The sequence below is a fragment of the Melanotaenia boesemani genome, chromosome 23 (assembly GCF_017639745.1).
Source record: "Melanotaenia boesemani isolate fMelBoe1 chromosome 23, fMelBoe1.pri, whole genome shotgun sequence".
In the NCBI taxonomy this organism is placed as follows: domain Eukaryota; kingdom Metazoa; phylum Chordata; class Actinopteri; order Atheriniformes; family Melanotaeniidae; genus Melanotaenia; species Melanotaenia boesemani.
The window spans coordinates 19408237-19430236 of NC_055704.1; the positions used below are offsets into that span (position 1 = coordinate 19408237).

Below are 22000 nucleotides of genomic sequence, written 5' to 3' on the forward strand. Positions count from 1 at the left end.
GCTTATGGCTGATTTATGAGAGGCAGTCTTGCAATAAAGAGCTGTTAGTTGTAGTGGGATAAACCTCATCTGTGTGGATGTTTACATGAAGCCATTTGTTGCTATTTGAATGCATTAGTGTTTCTGTGCACACCACAAGGACATACATATTCACACATTCTGCATGCTTGAGGGGTACACGCACCATTTTATTCCACTCCTACACACATCCCCATTTATAAGATAACTGTTGTTGTATCCTTACTGCAAAACTAAACATCAAATGTTTGCAAGTTAAACAAACCTGCAAACTGATGAAGTTAAGTTATCATTTACAAAAATGTGTTTTTAGGGGGAAAAAAAAGTCAAAATGACCCTTAAACACAGCTCATCAACTGGAATAGACTTCTTCAAGTGGTGCAAGCCCAAGGTCTTCACATTTTCCATATAGGCTATGCAGGAAAACGGCAACACATGTATGGTTGCTTAAAATCTCACAACAATGAGATACTATCTCCAGAAAGGCTCAGTGGACTCAAACAAGATAAAAGCCTCTCAGTTCTTTATAAACTGTGATAAATGGTGGTTCCACTAACCAATGACCAAATTCTTGCCTCAATTTTTTTCTCCCTTTTTTAATTTGACACTGTAAAAAATGGAAATAAAAAATTAAAGATTGGTGACATATTTCTTTTTTTTTAACACCTTTTAATATAACACTTTTACAACTGCTATAAAAAAAAGAAAAAAAAAAAAAAAGATGACATTTTATGGATACCACTAAGGGATGATTGAAATGTTAAAAGGTAAACGACTTCTGCAAAGAGATCTATACAGGTGGCATTTTTATGAGTCAAATTTATCACGACACCACCAGCCTGATTATATGAGGTTAAAGGATATCAGCATTTGTGTAAGAATGTGCAGTAATGTCAGGTGTTCGTGCATATTTGTGCCTACGGATTGATGTATAATTCTGTATTAAGTTGGACAAAACTAATTCTGCCCAACTGATATGACATGAGAATAGCTGCACCCTTCTAGCCACCAAATCTCTTCTCTCCCAGCCCTTTTTTTCACAAGTTCCAGTCTCATCTTCTCTTTTTCCTGACTTCATTTACATAAATACAATAACACATTCCTGCAGTGACACCAACATGACATTTGGTCAAGTGAAAACTATAGAATGAAGATAGAAAAGAAGCAAAATGACAAAAGGAAATGAAAAAAGTGAAATGCAGAGAAAAGAGAGAGACAAGCTAAGTCATGCGGCAATGATTCAGCAAAATATGAATAATGACTAATAAATAATTTATATTGGCTGAGTGTACTATCAGTGGTAATATATATCAGTAATAATGTAGAGATGTAATATATAGTAAATTAGCCACATATGTCAGTGGAATCACATTATTCATGAAAAGAGGTGCTCTGCTGGAAATTGATCTTTATGAAGCAGAAAACACCCTGGCTGCTGTCAGACAGCAGGTTTGAGGAGGGAAAGAAACATGGATGAAAGACGAGGATAAGAGGGCAGATCAATGAGAACTCTAAAGTCTGATAGATTCTAATATTTTTGCAGCTTTAACCACATCAGTGATTGGATCATTGCACTTGTAATCCTACAAGCTGAAAAAAAAAAAAAACCTAAAGTACATCTTGAATGGGCATGTGTATGTTTTTAATAAAATTTCCATAGTTTTGTATTAATAAACCTAAAGACAAGTGATATGCATACAGGGTGGTTACAGGAATATGATTTTCCAGCCAGCTGTTTCACAGGCTTTGCAGCAGTTTAAACATCACCTAAGAAATCTAAAGAGCTTCAGACTCTGTGAAGTAATCTGAAACAGTGACATGGTCTGTTGCCGTCTATTTAGTTTTATGGTCTTTTGCCATTTTTTAATGCTGCCTTATTTCTTGTGTTATTTTGAAAAGTTGTTTCCTCTTGTGTCTTCTGTGCGCTTTACTTCCTGTTCCTGTTTCCGATCATTAATTGTCACACCTGCTTCTTGTCTTGTAATGTAAACATGCTCCAGGTCTTCCTTTCTTCGTGCTGTTCATTGTGTGTTACTCAGCAGTAAGTCTGCTGTGTTCTGTAGTCTTTGTTCTTCCAGTCTTAGTGTTCCAGTTTTCATAGTTTGGTTATTTTAGTTCCCAGTGTTCCAACTCCTGCAATGTGTACTGTTTAATTAAACAATCCTCCTACCTTCATCCATCTCTGTAAGTCATGAATTTGTGTCTTTCCACCTTGTATCCTGGTCCCAATCCCTGAAAAAATGACTAGTTATTTATTTTATTGGCTTTTTGTTGTTTAGCAAGTGTAATTTTTTTTAAGTTAAATTGCATCTGTTTCTAAAGATTTGTAGTTCTCATACTTTTCTTTCAGGGTGCCAAATATTTTGACCAGGACTGTCAAGGTTTGCAATAGTGAGTGATGATAATGAGCAAAATTTGTTTCTTAACAATGAAACTCTGCAAAAGTTTCATTGTAATTAACTTTTAACGGAAGGTTTTTAATTACTTATTCAGTTATATAGACCCAAACTGAACTACCATTCCCAAAATGCCACTTGTAGATGCACAAGGAGCTGCTCTATGGCTGCAATTAGCCAGTTATCTTTCAGAGGTGGAAAGTGATTCTTGGCACTTGTGCCAGTAGTAAAAACAACAGTAAGGGAAAATTCTATAAATCGTCTATGAACAATTGAAACAGACCATGGTAAAAGAATAGGAAGAGGAGGAGGAGGAGGAAGAAGAGGAGATAAACACCTGAACCCAAAGCATATAACTCATGTTTGAGCCCAGGCATAACCCTGCCCTTTTATCGGTTTTTATTTTTACATCCAGGCCTCATTTTGACTTTGTTCATTCTACTGCTGCACCTAATGCTTTCTTTGGCCATTTAAGTACTTAAAATTTGGCGAAATGTTTGCTCAGATTTTCAAATGCACAATATTATTTTTTTTTTTTTTTATTGGAGAAAGTTTTACTGTCATGTTGCCACATAGATATGTTCTGGGACTACTACTTTACCACTTTGGGAAACCCTGCATTGTCAGAAGTAACACTTGTAGAATAACTAAACTATTGTTACCTGATTTCCTGTAGGTGGGATGTGAGAAATTAATATGTATTTTACTCAGTCTACTTTCCGAGTACCTACTCATGCTACACACCATTGGAAAGGCAGGCATCTTGGGATTTGAATGATATTTACCATTCCAATTTAATTTTTAATCCATACTATACTCCAGTAGTAGATGATACAGCAACACAAATAGCACTGTTACATCAGCAAGGGTTCAGTAAAAGTAGTCCAGGAAAACAGTCTCAAGTCTTTAATCCATAAAAATTAGTTTTAGTTGAAATTGAAGCATTTTAAGGTGGTTATACCTTTAAAGTATAACTACACCCTTCTGCTTTTGAGTAACTCCACCCACTGCAAACTTTTAAAAATGCAAAAGGCTAAGAGGAGCTGGAGGAAAACATTATTAGTCCATATATTATATACTGTAGGAATACTAACTGTTACAACACTTTGCTCATATCAAACAGGCTACGTCATTTTGCAGACCTATGAGAGCATGATGATTCAGAAGGTTCAGATGGTTTGGGAAACAGGCAGGATTGAGGTGAAGACAGGTGGCAGATGAAAAAACTCTCATCTTAACTTACACAATGTTGGAAAAAGTCATGTTTGTTGCAAACCTATATTTTTACTGTGTTTCAGTAAATATGCAGGGGTTGCATGCAGATGTTGTCATCTGCTGCTGTGGCTCACCTCTGCTCAGCTACAGGATGAACAGGTGGATGAACATGAGGATCAACAGGGAAAGAATGCAGTCCCATGTTACTTCTACAGCCTTCAAAAACACAAATCCAAAACCAATGTAGCAAAACATGGAGAAAAATGTTGACACGCAATAAAAGTCTGAAACTGTTTCATCATAATACCTAAGAAATTGTCACGATATGTCACATTTAGGCTAGTTTAAGCTGCAAGGTGGCATTTTAAGCCATTGTTTACCCATAAAAATTGCATTTAAAAAATAGAAACAACTAAATTTTACCATCTGAAGAGGCGGTTTTCATTACAGTCATTACAGTAAAGTCACATAATGTTGTTTCGAACTCCCAAAAATATATTTTATGTGCACAACCAATGTAGGGGGCTTCTGATCTGAACGCTGGCAGATGAATCATACTAGAATATAAAACAGTATGTTTGTTTAGACTGTGTTAAATGTTTTGTATAATTCAAGAAAAATAATGATTTTCTTGTATTCTGCACAGGCAGAATGCAAACACCAGATTAGTAACACACATACAAACACTTGGTTATATTGGTTCAAACTCTAAATCTCAGGCCGACTTGAATGCGATGAATTTGTATTTGTGCAGCATTTTATTGACATAACCCCAGGCTTTAATGCTGTCTTGTCAAAGTATGCAGAGAACATTTTCTGTCTTATACTCATTTCCTATTCTCTTCGATTGATTACTCATTTCTTCTTGGAAGATTAGCCTCAAAGCTCGCTCTGAGCCAGAGTAGGGTTAGAACAAATGTGGGGGTTTGCATGAGTTGGTGGGGCACTTTTATATTGTAAAGCAAAAACATATTAAGAAAGCGTATCTGTGCTGTAATAACGAGTTATAAATGTATAGAGATGATGTAGTGTGTAGGCAGCATCTCCTGTCATCTCCTTAATGTCTTTCCTTAATGTCTTTCAAACAACTCTGATAAATGGGAGAGAGGCTAATTATGGAACCTTTATGTAAATATATTCATCTACATCTGATCGGAGTTTTCATTTTTCTGAGGTATATAAACAAATTTCCTCCTTTTACATTTACAAAAAACCTCCATAATTTGAGCAAACATGCATAAAGAAGAAAGGAGAATAACAGCCATACATTAAAAAGTACTTTTAGGTGATGAGCTTTGTGAAGAGGGGGATTGGATGTATGTTCCAAATTGATGTTTAATTAAGAAGCTTGTTGAAACCATTAATCTGTCTGTCATCTGTGCTGCAATCAATCACTATATGTGTAAAATCTGCATGACACACTGGTCCATGAAGGCATCCATCAAAGCACTTAGCCATTCTAGCTTTAGTCTCACCTCACTGCCTTAATTTAATGGTTTGTGTTTATACTGGATACAGCTCTAGCTTTGCTATAGCAAGTCAGTGAAGCTTGCACTTTTAGTGGTTTTGCTCATTGTGGAACCTCTTGGTAAATTTGTCTGGAGATATAACCGCAGCTGCTGATGTGGAAGTGCTGCTTTTACATTACAATATAATAGAATATAAAAGACACGGCATTTGGTAATGAAATTTGTGATTTTGATTAATGTAACGTTGAATAGAATTGAAATTCTAGTCATCTAAAGTTAAACTTTTACATTTTTTTAAATGTTTGGTTTGCAATATAAGCTGCATTTTCAGACAAACCATGAATTGTCATAACATGCCAAGTACTTTTTGGTGCTGATTTTTAACCAAACAATGGCCTTTAATGGGAGTCAGGATAGTCTTGAACTGTGTGTTTATAAGCGATGACTTCTTCTAATGCTACACCCCCAACATCCAATTGTTGACACATGTTTTACACGTCTCTGAAAACTTTCACAATTAGTTTACATATCACATCTACAAAGTAAATCCTCTATGCAGCCATGTTGCTTGACCGGTTGTGTTTACATAGAGATGTAATATTTATAAGATTCTTGTACAGAACAGCTTGCAATAATCCTCCTTGTAGACATCTACAGTATATGTTGTTGCTTGGCACTTTGATCATGATGGAGAGAAAATTGCCTAAATTTAAATCTGTCTGCTGCTTCAGCACCATGGACAGATCCATTGATTTACCAAACACAGAACAGCAATAGACTCTGACTTGGACAAATCTCAGTCCAATAAAGGATCAATGCTCCAGTCAGACTAGCATATTTGACTCAACAGAACTCCCATGACCCTTCACTCTTTCTCTGCTACTAGGGGATTGAAAGAGTCTGGCATCCCCCTGAAATCATTGACTAGTAGCTTTATTAGAAAATATAGGAGTCATCTAAAATATTATTACCATCAGCCTTATATTGAGTAGGATGTCCTTGTGCTACCGAAGGAGCCGTAATCAGTCAGAATGTTGAGAGTTTGGAGAGTGGATGAATACCTTAGGCTCATTATCGTGTACTTTGAGCCTTTCCTAAGCAGCTTTTAGATGGCACAAAGCAGATAAAATGTCTTGCTGCAAAAGTGTTTAGGTAAGTAGCAAATGTCAAAGTAGCATCAGTGTAAATCCCATGGTGCCGCTTTTCACTGCAGAACATTGCATTGGAACAGGGTTAGTAGTTCTGGACACTTTACATGTCAGCCATTTCAATATTGAGGCTGAGAAATGTATATGTGTCACATATTTAAAGGACACCAATGCTCCCCTTTTATTTCTTCATTTTGTAACAAATCTTTACACTTTACACTTACACTTCTGGTCAAGTAGATGATTCTGGAGATGTGAAGTGACAACTCTTCTCCACCCTTTCTTCCTCAGGGTTTGACTCTATTGATATCTTTAGTACTTAATAAGCCTTGGACAAAGTTTTTATGGCATGAGAGAGGTTGTTATTGTAAATAATGAGTGCTCCGACCACACACTCATATACTTCTTTTGCTGTTTGACCAGCGACAGCTGGCAGGTGATTGATCTCTCTCTTAGCCACAATGTAGCTGCAAGTCGTGTGTTGAGCTGGTCCAAGCTATTTAAACATACAAAGCATGTTTTCTTCTTTTTTTTTTTGTGGCTAAAATTAATAATTATAATTTATATGGCCAGTATTTAACCTTTGATTTTTGCAGTGACATTGGTACTGCACTGATGGTGCATTTAATGACAGATTGAAATAAAATAAACACGGGCAGAGCGTATTTCTTATGTTGACTATATTAATATAGATTTGATTCGAATATGTCTTTTGCAAAACAAATAATAAGAGTTTTTTAACTCCTCAATTTTTAAGGTGCAACAAATTCAGCATCACCTGAGCTTAAAATTATGAGATACAACCGGATGACACTGGACATAACTTTCTCCTGGAATTCTGAACAACTCAAAATGTCAGGGTTGTGTTTTATTTGAGTTTTTGAGACTCCCAAACATGTTCTGAAGTGAAGAGAAAAATAACATGATCATAGTCTGTTACAAAAATTTTCTCTGTGCCTGAATAGGAAGACAAAAAATAGCAATTTATTTTACATTTATTATGTAAATCTGTAGCTTATTGCTCAGAATTCTCTTTTTATTTCAAGCTTTGTGAATAAATCTTTGTCTTTTATCTGCAGTCCTTCTGTTCTTATCAGTGAGTCATACACTGCACCAGGGTTGAAGTGGCAAGTTGGAAGATGCCACTGTGCTTTCATGCAGTTTTAAAAGGCATCTGAAGAGCTGTTAATAAAAATCAAGACAAAAAAATCTATATTGTAAATGATGGAAAATATAAATTAATCTAGAAAAACTTCCTTTAAAGCACCTTGACTTATTGTTGTCTTAAAATTTATTAGTTTATACGTCATCCAACAATAATATTTATTTATAATAGCAGGTGTCAGAATGAACAAACAGCCAATAATCTCATTTCATATAAAACTTTCAACATGAAAACATTTTTTTGAACATTTCATTCTCTCCATGCCTGTGGCCTTTTAAGCAGAACCCAGATGAGGCATGCATTTGTACAGATCTGAACACCTCACAGCACCTAGCCTCCATTCCTATGCAACATGAACAAATAATCAACCACAAAATGCAAAAATGACTCGCAGACAGATATAGAGATGATTGCCTCCTCATGCAGATTTTGGTTTGCAGAAATTTTATGAGACATCAAAAGCTACTTTTCATCTGTACTTCTGCCTCAGTATTTTTTTTTAACTCAGAATTTTAGTGCAAATCCTCTCTTACTTAGCAGCCAACCAACCAAGCTGCCTGTGGTCTCCGATGTCATTAACAGAAAGCAGAAAGGCTGAATTTAATTTAGCTGCTGCTGGCTGGAAAATGGAATAGAGTTTAATGCCTACAACACTGACAGACTGCATATCAACATGTAAACATTTTATTCATCTCAAGCTGGATTCCCATCTATCTCTTCCACAGTTCTCTCAAAAGTGCACCATAATGAATTTTGGAATCAACGCATCAAAGACTGCGGCAAAGCTTTATTTTTAGCTTTGCACCTGCACATCTAATTTTCAGAAACAAAGTAAATGGATTTCATTGACGTCACATGCTCCTACAAGCTGCTGACTATGTGTGGACAGATTCAACAAAGCTGCATTGTATTAGACTTCTCACACACACACACACATATATACATCCTTTGCTCCAGTTTCAACACCTGATGCAATCCCAGGAAACAGACACAGGAGTATCTTTCCAGTTAGCGCTACTCATAACAGTAACAGTCGTTTAGCTGTCTCAGGGCAGGATTGCATTTTCTTGCGATATGCTGATTAATGATGCATCATGTCTTTTCACATCTCATAAGAACAGCAGAGAGAAATTCTCATTATTGCATGGCAGCTTGATCTATGGCTCAAAGTACAATACTTTGTTCTGCTGTTCCACTGAATGGGAATTTGCACAAATGCTGAATGCAAACAAGCGTGAGCTTATAATGTATTTTAGGAAAAAAAGGAGCCTTCAACTTCAGAAAACATGACATTTAGCTGGAAATGAGTACATGGAGCAATCTTGTTTGATTCATGAAGGAACTTATGACCTTCGGGTTTCTTTAACAGTTGTATTAAATTTTCATTCAGAGTTTTGATTTTGTTTTTTCAGGTTTTTAAGCTTCGCTTACAAATTTTACTTTACAATTTTACCCAATCCGTGTATTGTTTAGCCTAATTTCCAGACTTTTGACATAATTTACTGTATTTTCTACCGTATTAAGTTGCCCTTTTTTCATAGTTTGGCTGGTCCTGCGACTGATAGTAAGGTACAAAATGCCCCCAAGAAGAAAATCCTATTGTGCAGATTACAAACTTAAGGTAGTAAAATGCGCAGCTGAAAACAGTAGTTGAGCAGCAGTTGGGGGAGTTGCTTAAAAGCCACACTGAGGATGAAGATTTCAATGGATTCAGTGATGTGCAATGGGATCAGGAGCTTGGTGAACTTGCTTACTGGTAACCTGCTTGTTGGAGTTGCTGGCTTGTTATGTAAACTTAGCCTATTCAGCCTCCCAGGTATGTTCTTTATGCTATTATGAAGCTGAATGTGTTCAGGGTTTCCGCTACATAAACGATCTTGGCGCACTGTCATGGCAAAATAAGCCTCCATGTCTTCAGAATTATGATTTTTTTTTTTCAGATGTTACAAATGTAAATTATATGATATGAATGGATCCATATGAACATAAAGTCTATTTACGAACTATTACAGACCATAATAAGAGAGTGGAATTTTCCTCCGGAAATGTGGCAATGCTCTGCAAATGTAATTTAGAAAAACAAACACTGAAGTCTCAACTTCCTGTCCGGTTCTACTGCGGCTCAATGTCTGTGTCTTGATGTGCAATGAACAACTGACCTGGTTATTTCCTATTTAACGTGAAATTTCATCAGCGGCAGGGCAGACTTGTTTACACAGTGGTGTCGGTGTCTTTATATACCAAATATCATGTATACATTTTCATACTTTCTCAGTACCTGAGCATCATGATGCATTTTATGATTGATATGACTTATACTCTGGAGCGATTTATAGTCCGGAAAATAGAGTAGCTCTGTGATTATGGTAGAACATTAGACAGACAGCCTTGGGGTGTGAGGTTTATTAGTGAGGAAACGAGGATGCTTCACTCTTAGAACATATTTTATTCAGTTTAGATTGTACAATAGAGCAATTCCCCTGATGTTTAAATCCATATTTTCACTGCCACTGTTGTTATTTTCTCGTTGAGCCTGAGTGACAGAGTTTCTCTGTATTACCATTTAAATAGTTTTGAGGCTTTGACCCCTCAAAGCACAAGTTGCAACATCCTCTGATGCTTTGGGAAAGATGCAGTAGATGAGTCACATAGTCATCTAGTGTGGGTGTGGGTGCATATACAGAGTATATGTGTCTGTGTACCGTTATTATAACGTAGAAAACAATTCTAAAATCACAGAAAAGTAATCTGGCTTTACATCATCACTCATAAAAAAAATAAATGAATAATTAGTCTATGCTGTGTCAAATCATACAAAACTCAAATTACATACTACAGCAGACTTAATTGACAGAGAAAATCAAATCTATTTCGACCGCAAAGGCATCTGTTTTTTTAAATCCTTTTGCAGAAAAAGTCAGTCAAAACATTACTATAAAATACATGGACAAATAAAAGCAACATGGAAGAATGTTTTATTTGTTGGGACTCTTACATCAAACCAGGATTAAAAACCACTGGTAAGGAGAGGCTTCCTGCATGTGTCACCATCATCTGGGTAACAAAATATCACATGAACAACAGTAAACACATTTCCTATGTTTAAACATTTCTATCAGATCAGTTTCTCATGATTTGAAACTTAATTTTATGTACTTGGTAAAAGTATAAATCATTAATATTTGGCTTTGTAACTTATAACCCATTTTTCTGTAATCTGACAGTCTGAACAGAGATTTATTTATGCTACATTCAGCTTTAAAAAGATATCCCAGGCTGACATGCTCTTTCAAAGCCCTATTTGGTTTGGAGTTTTAGTCTTGTTTTGCCAGTTTTGTTGCCTCTTTGTTGCACCACCCACTCAAATTTAACTCTAGCGGAGGTTTTGAGTGTTTGTGTCCTTTTCGTCTCCCCCATACACTCATACTTGTTGATCCTCTTTTGGATGTTTAAGTATTTTGTAGCTGTTAAATCTGGTTGATCCCCACTGATACTGTTTATTTTTTTATTAATTTTTTTCTTACAGTTTTTGTATTTTAAAGACAGTCATTTTGTTCAGTCTGCTGCTTCAGTCAACAGGGCTTGAGGAAATATTTAATTCTTTTGCACATATTCCAGACTTGTGCACATAAATTAAGCTTCCTTAAGTTAAGTTTTATTAGTCTTTGCCATTTTATTATGCAGTTAACTTTAAACTAATCAAAGGTAATGCATCGTGCACTTCATGCAATGCACTTCCCTCAACACTTCTGATGTCATTTGGGCCAAGTCAAGTGCAAGTTTTCATTTTTTATAGCTATACTAAGTATGTACCAGTGTATCACATTCTGAGAAATAGCTTCTCAGTTTAATTGAAGATATTGGTAAATTTCTTTCATGGGCAATCTATTATTGGATAAACAATGCAAGCTGCAATGAAGGCTCCTGACAACATAACAAAAGAAAGAAAAATAAATACCAATGTTTCAGTGAAAGACTACTTCAGATCAACTCTAGTTTAAAGCTCCATTTGTATTGTTTTAGTTCCCTTAGCTGACTGGTTTAAATGGTGCTGGAAAATGGTCTATGGAGTCTTTATTGTTCAGTGTAAAATCTACATCATGGTGTTAGGTAATAGTTGTTATGAAATACTGTGAGTTAGAAATGATGCTAACTGGTACCCAACTAAACCATCCAAGCAGTCAATCATTTAGTTAATTACATTAAATTCCGTTTGCTCAACTGTTCTAACAGCATTTGTTTCCATAGTAACACACAGCAGCTTGTCAAATAGGATATTCACCCCACAGTGTTGATCAACGCTTTCATTTGGCTTCAGCACCATAGGTCCCATTATTATTAGGGTTGTTTGAGGTCTTAGTTTTACAGTTTGACACACAATAGTCAGATTGTACGGTGGCCGATTAGTATCAAATCCAAGGACAAATATCAAAAGCGTTACAACAACTCAAAACTAAGATTACACAAAAAATACAACAGCAGAACAAAAAAAAAAACATCAAAATACAACATTTCAAGGTGTCTGAAACATAACTTTTTTTTTTTTTTTTTTTAAATGTCAATTATGAAAGTACAGCTGAGACAAAACCGCACTTAACAAAACAGAGACGACAAAAAAAAGAAATCCTAAACAAAAAGTCATTTTAAAAATATATTTTGTTATCATACACCTCAGCAGTGCACTGCTTTGTTACCAACAAAATGTGTTTCAAAACATCTATTTAGACAGAAGGGTTGTACACCAAATCTTTCTCAATCATAATCAAAGAAAGAACAGCAGGGAGGAAACAAACAAAATAAAAGTTATTCCATAGAGTGTGCTTGCATCTGGCAGGAAATAAAGAAGACTCCATTCAGATTTGGCTGGGTTTAAAAACTGGGCTCGTCACCAGATGTTAATGAGAAAAGTTCTTTTTCAGTGACCACTGATGTGTGACTGTGGGTAAATCTGAATGTTGAGCAGCTTGTTGGCCAAAAATACACATTTTTGCATCTAAACAAAGGTTAGTGCAATTTATTCAGCTGCCTTTCTTGTTGACCAGCCTTGATGAGCAACAGCAGCAAGTTACTTTTTCATATCTGGGTCACAGTAACAAATCAATACATTTTGATTGTTCCCATTGTTCTCATACGTATATTTATCAAACTGGCCCTCTTGATCACCTCTGCTATATGTGCACACAAAAATCAATATTGCATTGCATGAAATCAACCTGCTTTAGCCAATAATGTTCAGTTAAGCCGAACTGGTTTAAGAGATTTGACAGGTTGCTATGAGGAAAAGTGTAGAGTACAGTAGAGAACATATTCTGTCACATACAGCAGAGAAAAACTGACATTCTACTAGAGAAGATACAGCTGAAAGAGAGGAAGTTGTACTTTGATTGGAGTCTCCCACAGACTACAGTACTTTCTTCTTGCCACACATGCAGCTCTGAAAGTTAACTTTCTGTTAGTGCTCCTGTGCATCACCTTGGTCACAACAAACACAAATATAGACATGCATACAGAGCGCCAGACAGCCTTCTGTAACAGCGGATTGGATTTCATCCCCAAGACATCATTAATTCCTTATGGGTGCTCGTATTGATTGAAGGTGCCTCTGGTCTTGTTAATTCAGCTCGGCCCAGATGGGTTTGGATTCAGTTTGAGTCGCCCGAAGGTGACTGCCATTTGTACAAAATGGGTGAAGAGAGATGCAGTAAAGGGAGGAGGGAGACAGAGGAGAGGATATAAAGAGGGAGTATGAGAGAATGAGGTGGAAGTGATACATAAAGCAATCACAGCAAAGAATGAATAGTGCTGGCTCCTCTCTGAACTTTCAGAGGAAAACCAGAAAATGAATTTTTCACTCAGTTTCTGATTTCCATCTTAATGCATCAAAGAGGTTTTATTTTCACTCGCCCCTTCTTCATTAGCTCATTATGCTAATGAGTTATTACATAAAAGGCCTCAATAAATCGCACTTTGGAGGTTATTTGTGTGTTTGTGTTTCTTTGTGAGTGAATATACATTGCTTATTGTGTCGGTGGCAGATATGGAGGTTGGGTGAGTGTATGCCTACAAGTGTATGTTTTGCACATTAGCATGCAGCCCAAATGCACATATGCAAATGTTTATTCCTCAACATTATTCTGCAGTAATTAATTTGACTTCAGAAGTACAGGTAGACCAAAAAAAAATTAGAAATTTGGACAAAACTTAATTTATTTCAGTAATTCAACTTACAAAGGGAAACTAATATATCATATAGACTAATTACATGCAGATTAGTTATTTCAAACATTTATTTGTTATAATTTTGATGATTGAGGCTTACAGCTGATAACCACCCCCCACCCAAAAAAAAAGTTAGAATAATGTGAAAAGGTTCAATATTTTAGCCTCTAATCAGCTATTTAATCCAAAACGCCTGCACAGGACCCCTGAGCATTTAAATAGTCTCTCAGTCTATTTCAGTAGAATTCATAATCATGAGGAACGTTGCTGACTTGACAGTTGTGCAGAAAACCATCATTGACCTTCTCCACAAGGAGGGAAAACCTCAAAAGTTAATTGCAAAAGAATTTGGATGCTCTCAAAGTGCTGCATCAAAGCACACAAATAAAAAGTTTAGTGGAAGGAAAAAGTGTGGAGGAAAAAGGTGCAAAATCAGCAGAGATGACTGCAGCCTAGAGAGGAAAAGGCCATTCAGAAATGTTAGGGAGCTTCACAAGGAGTGGACTGAGGCTGGAATTAGTGCTTCGAGAGCCACCACACACTGATGGATCCTGGATCTGGGCTTCAAATGTCACATTCCTCCTTTCAAAATGCTCCTGAACAAAACACCACTTTTGAAGCATCTTACCTAGGCTAAAGATAAAATGAACTGGTCTGTTGAGCAGTGGTTCAAAATGCTCCTTTCTGATGAGAAAAGGCCTTGATTCCATTTGGAAATCAAGGTCCCAGAGTCTGGAAGAAGAATGGAGTAGCAACCATCCAAGACACTTAAAGTGCAGCGTGAAGTTTCCACAGTCTGGGTTAGTTTGGAAGCCATGTCATCGGTGTTGCTGGGCTTTATTAAGTTCAGAGTCAATGCAGCCGTCTGCCAGGAGATTTTAGAGCACTTCATGCTTCCTTCAACAGAAAAGCTTTTTTGGAGATGCTGACTTTATTTTCCAGCAAGACTTGACACCTGCCCACACTGCCAAAAGAACCAAAACCTGGTTCAATGACCAAAGGATTACTGTGCTTGATTGGCCAGCAAACTCTCCTGACCTGAACCACCATAGAAAATCTATGGCGCATTGCCAAGAGAAGAATGAGACACATGAGGCTGAGCAATGCAGAAGAGTTGAAGGCCACTACTGAAGCATCCTGTTCTTCCATTATACCCCAGAGGTGCCACAGGGTGATGACATCCATGCCACACCACACTGAGGCAGTAATTAATGCAAAAGGGGCTCAAACCTTGTACTGAGTTTTTATGCATGACTATACTAAACAAGATGGTTTATTAATTTCATGTAATATTCTAATGTTCTGAGATTTTTATCTTTGGGTTTTCATAGGCTGTAAGCCATAATCATCAAAATTATAATGAATAAATGCTTGAAATATCTCACCTTGCATGTAATGATTGTATATAATAGTTTATCTTTTCAAATTGAATCACTGAAATAAATTAAGTTTTGCACGATATTTTAATTTTTTAATCTGTAAGGTAAGCTAAGGGAAAGGATCAAAACAGCCTAATGATATACTATCATATATAATAAAGGCTATTGCTCCTGGCCAGTTGCTTTGTAACATGGTTATGAAAGAGAATTTTGTTTTTTTCTCCCTTTGCAAGCACTTTCTGACCATCCTCTCATACACAGAAATGCCATTATCAGTAGTTCAGAGGATTTTAGGAAGGAACATGTTGTTCTTCCTCCAGTAGCTCTGCTACCAGGGCGAGAATGGACTGTAAGGAGGTATTTGTCATTGCTAAGCTGAGTGCCCTGCTGCCTGTCCACTGGTCAAGCTGTCTTGCACATTTTCATCTCTTTTTTTTCTCTCTCTCGCTTACTTCCTGCTTTTGTCTCTGCCTTACTTTTCTTTCATCCTCCACTGTCGTTTTTCCTCAGTCGCCACCACTTTTCTCCATCATTGCTCAATTGTTTGCCATCTTAACTGTTGAAGTTTTCTATTCTAAATATAAAAATTGTATGCTCTTGTGTCTCTTAACAGGTTTAGAAAAAGTTGGCCGGGATTCCAGTTACGAGCAAGAAGGGAAGGTTCAGTTTGTGATGGATGCAGTCTACGCCATGGCACACGCTCTGCATCGCATGCATCGGGAGCTCTGCTATGGGTACCCAGGCCTCTGTCCACGGATGGCCAACAACATTGATGGCAAAGAGCTGCTCAGCCACATTCGTGCTGTAAACTTCACGGGTGAGTTTTACTGGCTTTCAACCTTTTCACATATCAATACAAAAATTCTCCAATTCAAGATGGATTTAGATGCTGGAAAAACACAGAGGAACATCTCATAGATGCATACAAAGAAAACACACTATCTCACTAAGCAAAGCCAGACCCCTTATCCACCTGGCCTATAAACTCCTCACCTCATCCCATGTTTCTATTCTTTCAAGTGTGTTTTTTCTGCTATCAGTGCTTCTAGACAGAGCGTAGAATTGGAAAAAATAAACCTTTGCAATTAAAGTGAAAGAAATGGCAAGACTTTAAATCAAAGTCGTTTTTTTTTTTTTTTTTTTTTCTTTTCTTTTCTTTTAGTTGCTAGCACTAGTGTAAAATTTAAGGGTGCCACCTTTCTCAAGAATGCATGTGTATTATCTTAGACATCTTTTATATTCTTTTACCATCAACTATATTTATGGGGAAATAAAGGGAAGGATAGACTCATGAGATAACGAACTGCACAATTTAATGCAGAGCACAGTGAAAAATTCGGAACATAGATCTTATACCTCTTTCTGTCAGGACTCGGCTGTAATGAAACAACTTTCCATAGACTTGCAAACTCAGTGTCTTCTTTAAAGTTGCTTCTGAAAACTCAGTTTTACCAGAAACCTGCTTTTAATTAGTAGCAACTTTTGTTTGTAAGGCATATTTTTAACCTTTGTTAAATCATAAGAAGGAGACTCATAAGATAAGAATGACCAAGATAGCAGCGTCTTTTCTATTTTTTGAGTCCATCATCTGAGCCGTATTTATTGGTCCCTTAACATGGATGTTATGAACTCAGGCAACAGTAACTTTTTTTCTAATGCACAAACACACTGCCACATAAATTTACACCAGAGAAACTACAGTGAATTAGAGGTTCCCCCAAAAGAATCATGTCCACACAGTGCCATGAAAACACACTGACATGATTGAACAGCAGTAATCTGGCCTCCATCTCTAACCCCTTCATTCGACAATGTAGTTGAATGAATGAATGAATGAATGAATGAATGAATGAATGAATGAAAAATACTTTATTAATCCCAAAGGGAAATTCAATATTGTAGTAGTAGTAATTTTTTTAGTAAATCAATCACATTAATTAATTAAGGGCTTTGTTCTTCAGCCTGATAGCTGCTGGAAGGAAGGATCTTCTGTATCTCTCTGTCTTGCATCGGAGATTGAGTTGGCAACTAACTTTACTTTTATATGCAAACATGTAAACACATTAGCACCATCACAATCAAAAAGTTATCTAGTAATGCTAGAAAACTTTTTGACCTTAAAACTTTGTGCCTCTGACCTGTTTTTGATGGCACAATGACATTATGCACATTCCTGCAGCTGCCGTTGCTTTAACGCACCACATCCCACACCAGCATCAATACACTGGCAAATTAGAATGCAAACTGCGGCTGCTTTAGCAAAGAAACACTAGAGGATTTTATCAGAGGAAGCAAGAAAAAGAACAAGGGATCATGACAGAGCAAGAGCTACGACAAGAATCAAAATCAGATTTTTACTTATTGGTACGATCCCAGAGAGGAGACGGGATGCATGACAGATGCCAAATTAGACTTTGTTAGGCTGCTAAAGTTCAGTAGTGCTGCTTTAACAGTGCGTATTGTGATGCAAGCCACACACATGGCTGCACAAATCACGTCAAGCCACAAATGCCAGTTCACATAGAAACAGCACAACTGGATTATCTAATAAATTTTACCCTGGACGGTGTTTTCTTCCAGGGTGAAGTATTTTCCTGTCATTTTTAGGACCACAAAACTGCTTTTGCATGAGGACAAAAGGCAAACATATGAGAAAATCTATATTTGTTTAAATCATCATGTATGGAAAACTTAGATGCATTGAAATGAAATGCTGAAGGTCAATAAATTGAAAAATAATGAAAGAAATTCTATGAATGTGTGTATTTTCTTTCTTTTTTTTGTAAGCCATCAGTTTTAGTTAATTAGTCTATTCTGCTTAAATATGGTGCTGTGTTTTTACCTCTCAAGATATTTAGTGTTGTGTCATTAAGTAGGTGAAAAACATTTGCTGAATTCCAAATAGCGTCAAAAATCTAATTTTAATACTTTATTATTAATGTCCGTTTTTTTCTCTCAATGCTCCTCTGCCTCCTTTTTCATTTCCTGTGTTCCTCTGCCCAGTACAGTGTGGAATACATCAAATCTGAATGAGGGAGAGCAGAAAAGCATACAGAGAGGCTGCTCTATTGTGTAGATTACAGGAATGCTTGTCTGATGTAGGGGGTAATATTAAAAAAGCATGAAAATGCCTGTGTGAGAATGAGAGCAACATATTTGTCAGTGCATGTTGTTTCCTGTCAGCTTTTGCTACAAGTGTTAGAAAGCCATTTGCAGACAGGTGTTGATTGCTCTTTCATACTGCAGCAGCAGGTTTGTGTTTTTTTTATTTATTTTTTTATCTGCTGCAGGCCTAGAGGCGACAGAAATCATCCCATAAACTCAAGGTCACAAACTGAATCCCCAGATGAATCACTAAACCCTTCTCAATCACTGAAGGTTGTCGTACACAGAACGAGCTGCTAGAGAGCCAAGGGAATAAAATACTGGATTAGATAGTATTAAAACGAAATGAGATGTTGGATGTCCAGCGATAAGGCTGTTTCATAATCTGGAGACACCTTCTGATAGAACACTCTTAAAATTTAAAAATTATAATGTAATAAATGTGCATATGGACATCTTTTACTGTCACATCCTCTATAGATCAATCTGTTTCAACGTCTAAAAAGTCGTACAAAAAAAATAAATTCTTTTCTCTGGTGCTGAACTATTTCCACTCTTTCCACTGTCTGTACCACATTTAACACAAGCTACAGTGATTCCATAATATCAGTTGCTCTCTGTTCACCTTTACCATCTAGTTTTTGAAAAGAAATCTCTTCTTGTTTTATTTTTTTTCCACAGAAAACTGATGATTACTCTATTTTGCCCACTTGAAGTTATTGTTGTTCCTGCTTCAGAAATATAATTTTGTTTTCACTATTAAGGTCTGATGCAGTGATCTATAGCAAATTGTAAAATGAAACCCGGGTGGCTTGGTGATTATAAGTGTGTTTTAAAGAGCATAACATAATATGAATCTATATGTCATATTTCTTAAAGCAGTGATCTGAGTTCAGATGTATTATTCATTTTTGTTTTGGGTACTTTCTAGATTTATCTTTAAAGGGTCTGAGCCTCTGCTGTGCTTCTGTTTAAAGGTTGAAGGCCTGTAAAGCCTGCTGGATCCTTTTGCTACATCTGTTAACTAATCTAATGCAGTCTAATTTAATGCAATAAAGGGATGGACATGAGGTTTGTTTATACAATTACAAAGTGTTAACATGCAGTCGGGTCACGTTTTATATCCAACATTGTCGGGTCGAGATTTCAGTGGAAGTTATCCACGGGTCGAGCGGTTTGGAGTTAGCAAAATTGGATCCGTGCAGGACTCTGCACAGAAAAACTCAGCTGCATTGACTGTGTGCCTCTGTACAGATATAGAAGCCACTCCTCCACAAAAGGCCATTGTTAACATTTGTGCTCTCCTTTTTCTTAGTCTCTTTCTTTTATTCATCAACTAGGCATAATTTTATCGATTCAGAGCGGGCAAGTACTTCCAAATTGATAAAGAGACATAAAGCATCTATTACATCCATAAATACTACTCACTACGTGATGTGTTTGCTCTGCACTATTGATGGGATGTTCAGCTCTTTTCAAAGAGCCGGATCTTTTGCTTTGGCTCCTAAAGAAGAACTGGCTCTTTTGGCTCCTGAACGGCTCTAAATTAGCATCTTTGAAGCGCCATAATTTACCTTAATTTCTCAAAATTTACAGGTTTTTAAACCCCTTTTGTGTTTAGCATTTTTACGAGAAGCCTTATAAATTGCCTACTTTTGTGCATTTATTCTGATACAAAACCACTTACTTTTTGTTTAATATTTCAAAGAAGCTCTTTTATTTGACAAATGAACAAAAAACAGCAAACAAATCCACAAAACAGAATGACAGCCAAACTCAAGAAAGCAGCATTAATATCCTCAGTGTGGATTGGCATTCAGAAAAACAAGATGCCATCTTGGATGACTGATCCAGTTTCTCCTCTCTGTGAGTAGGGATTGATGACACAACACACTCATTCACATACTGTCCTCATGGCTGTCTGCTGTCTAGCGCCGTCCATTCCCCCTCTGTTTTCACAAAACGGTATGGTCCTATATCCTCACACGTGATTGGCCACCTGTCCATGCAGGCCAATACAAACAAAGCAGTACTGTGGGCAGAGCTGGGGCTGAGCGCTAAGAGCTAAGCATGCAGCAAAAAAAATTGGGAGCCGGCTCTCACTCAATGCGAGCCAGCTCTTCAAAGCATCGGCTCTTTCGCACATGGCACATCGCTACTCTGCGCATTTGTGTCACTTCAGGGCCACATAATGCTCATAGTTCAGCGTGATGAAGGTTCCATTGCATTGATAATGTGTGACCACAGAAAAAAAAAAAATAAAAATAAAAATTTGATTTGAGCATTAAGACCTGCAGTGTGAATGTGGCCTTTGTTTCAGATCAACATGATATTGATAACAACAAAGAAGATAAGGGGTAAATATTGAGGGTAGCTCTAACTATTTACTGTTTCACTCAAAGGAAGAAAATGAAAGTCAACTGAGCTTGCTGGATGCTCAATTTGGATCCATACCAATTTACCTGTCGAGGAGCTCTGAGACAGAACGGGCAGAGTTAGAGGGAGAGGAGGATTTTTAGTTGTTAAAATAGGGATTGTTCACCGGCTGAATCCGCTACAAGCCCACTTCACTTACACAACCTAAGAGATTAATATGACTGACAGAAACGGAAAGGAACAGAATTTATGCTGAGAAATAAAAAAGAAGTCTGGTCTTATAAGGTGTGCTATGTGAAAGGCTATATTTTAAGTAATCTTTTCTGAACATTATTTATGTAGTTAAGCCACGGAAAGAAGTTATTATCAATGATTATTTTATCTTCATCAAATTCCAGACAAGTTGGGACACTGTATAAAATCCATCCATCCATTTTCTATACCACTTCATCCAATGTAGGGTCGTGGAGAAGCTGACCCAACAACCTAACCTAACCCAACGTTTAGTAGGTGAGAGGCAGGGTACACCCTGGACAGGTCACCAGAACTGTGTAAAATGTAAATAAAAACAAAATGCAATCATTTGTAAATCTCATAAAACCATATTTTATTCCTAATGGAACATAAACAACATATCAGATGTTAAAACCTGAATTTGTTTTTACTATTTCATAAAAACTATTTGGCTATTTTGAATTTCTCAAATGCTTCTTTAGTTGATTTTGATTTGTGCCAATTACTTTTCCAGCCTTTTCCTGCTCTGTTTTTGTAAATGTGCTACTGCCATCAAATTCAAAATTAACAATGTTCTGTAAAAGGGTGAAAATGTCTTAGTATCAACATTTGATATTTTATTATCTGATCCATACTTTCCCTTTATATGACAACATTTTATAACAGCACTGATCATTAGCTTGAACTGACAAACCCTCTATCCCTCTCCTGTGGACAATTTCTGTAGACAATTTGCAAAAAAAAACCTGTTGATGAACATGGAAATTGTTTCAGATTTGTAAATATGCTCCTAATCTATGAAATAACTAAGAATTTTTAATATGTACCATAAGAGAAAGACATATATATATATATATATATATATATATATGTATAGAGAGAGAGAGAGAGAGAGAGAGAGAGAGAGAGAGGTGGTAGATAGATAGATAGATAGATAGATAGATAGATAGATAGATAGATAGATAGATAGATAGATAGATAGATAGATCTAAAAGCAGAAACAACTGTAACTCATTTTTCAAATAAACAGACCTTTTAACATCAAGTTGTTTCCAATGGGTCCGATGGTTTATTGGTCTTAATTTAATGTTATCTGAGGCAGGACATGGCACAATAACATATTCTATGACTGTCAATCTAATGAAATTAACATTATTTTCGTACATTATTTAGGCATTATTAAATGCTTTCTTTTTTGTGGCAGTAAGCTTGTTGCTAACATAGTTTCCAACGTAAAGCTTTTATACTACGGTGACTAACCTCTCCAGGTGTGTTG

The 22000-nt window shown here is 36.6% G+C and overlaps 1 protein-coding gene across 7 annotated transcripts in view; it reads left to right on the forward strand.

The window, feature by feature from the left end:
- Positions 1-22000, forward strand: part of grm8a (glutamate receptor, metabotropic 8a) — a 272948-nt gene that overhangs the window by 196868 nt on the left and 54080 nt on the right. For all 7 annotated transcript variants that reach the window (XM_041977614.1, XM_041977615.1, XM_041977617.1 and 4 more), the window contains one exon: positions 15623-15826. In XM_041977614.1, the coding sequence (XP_041833548.1) occupies positions 15623-15826 (204 nt within the window). The remainder of the gene's footprint in view (positions 1-15622; positions 15827-22000) is intronic.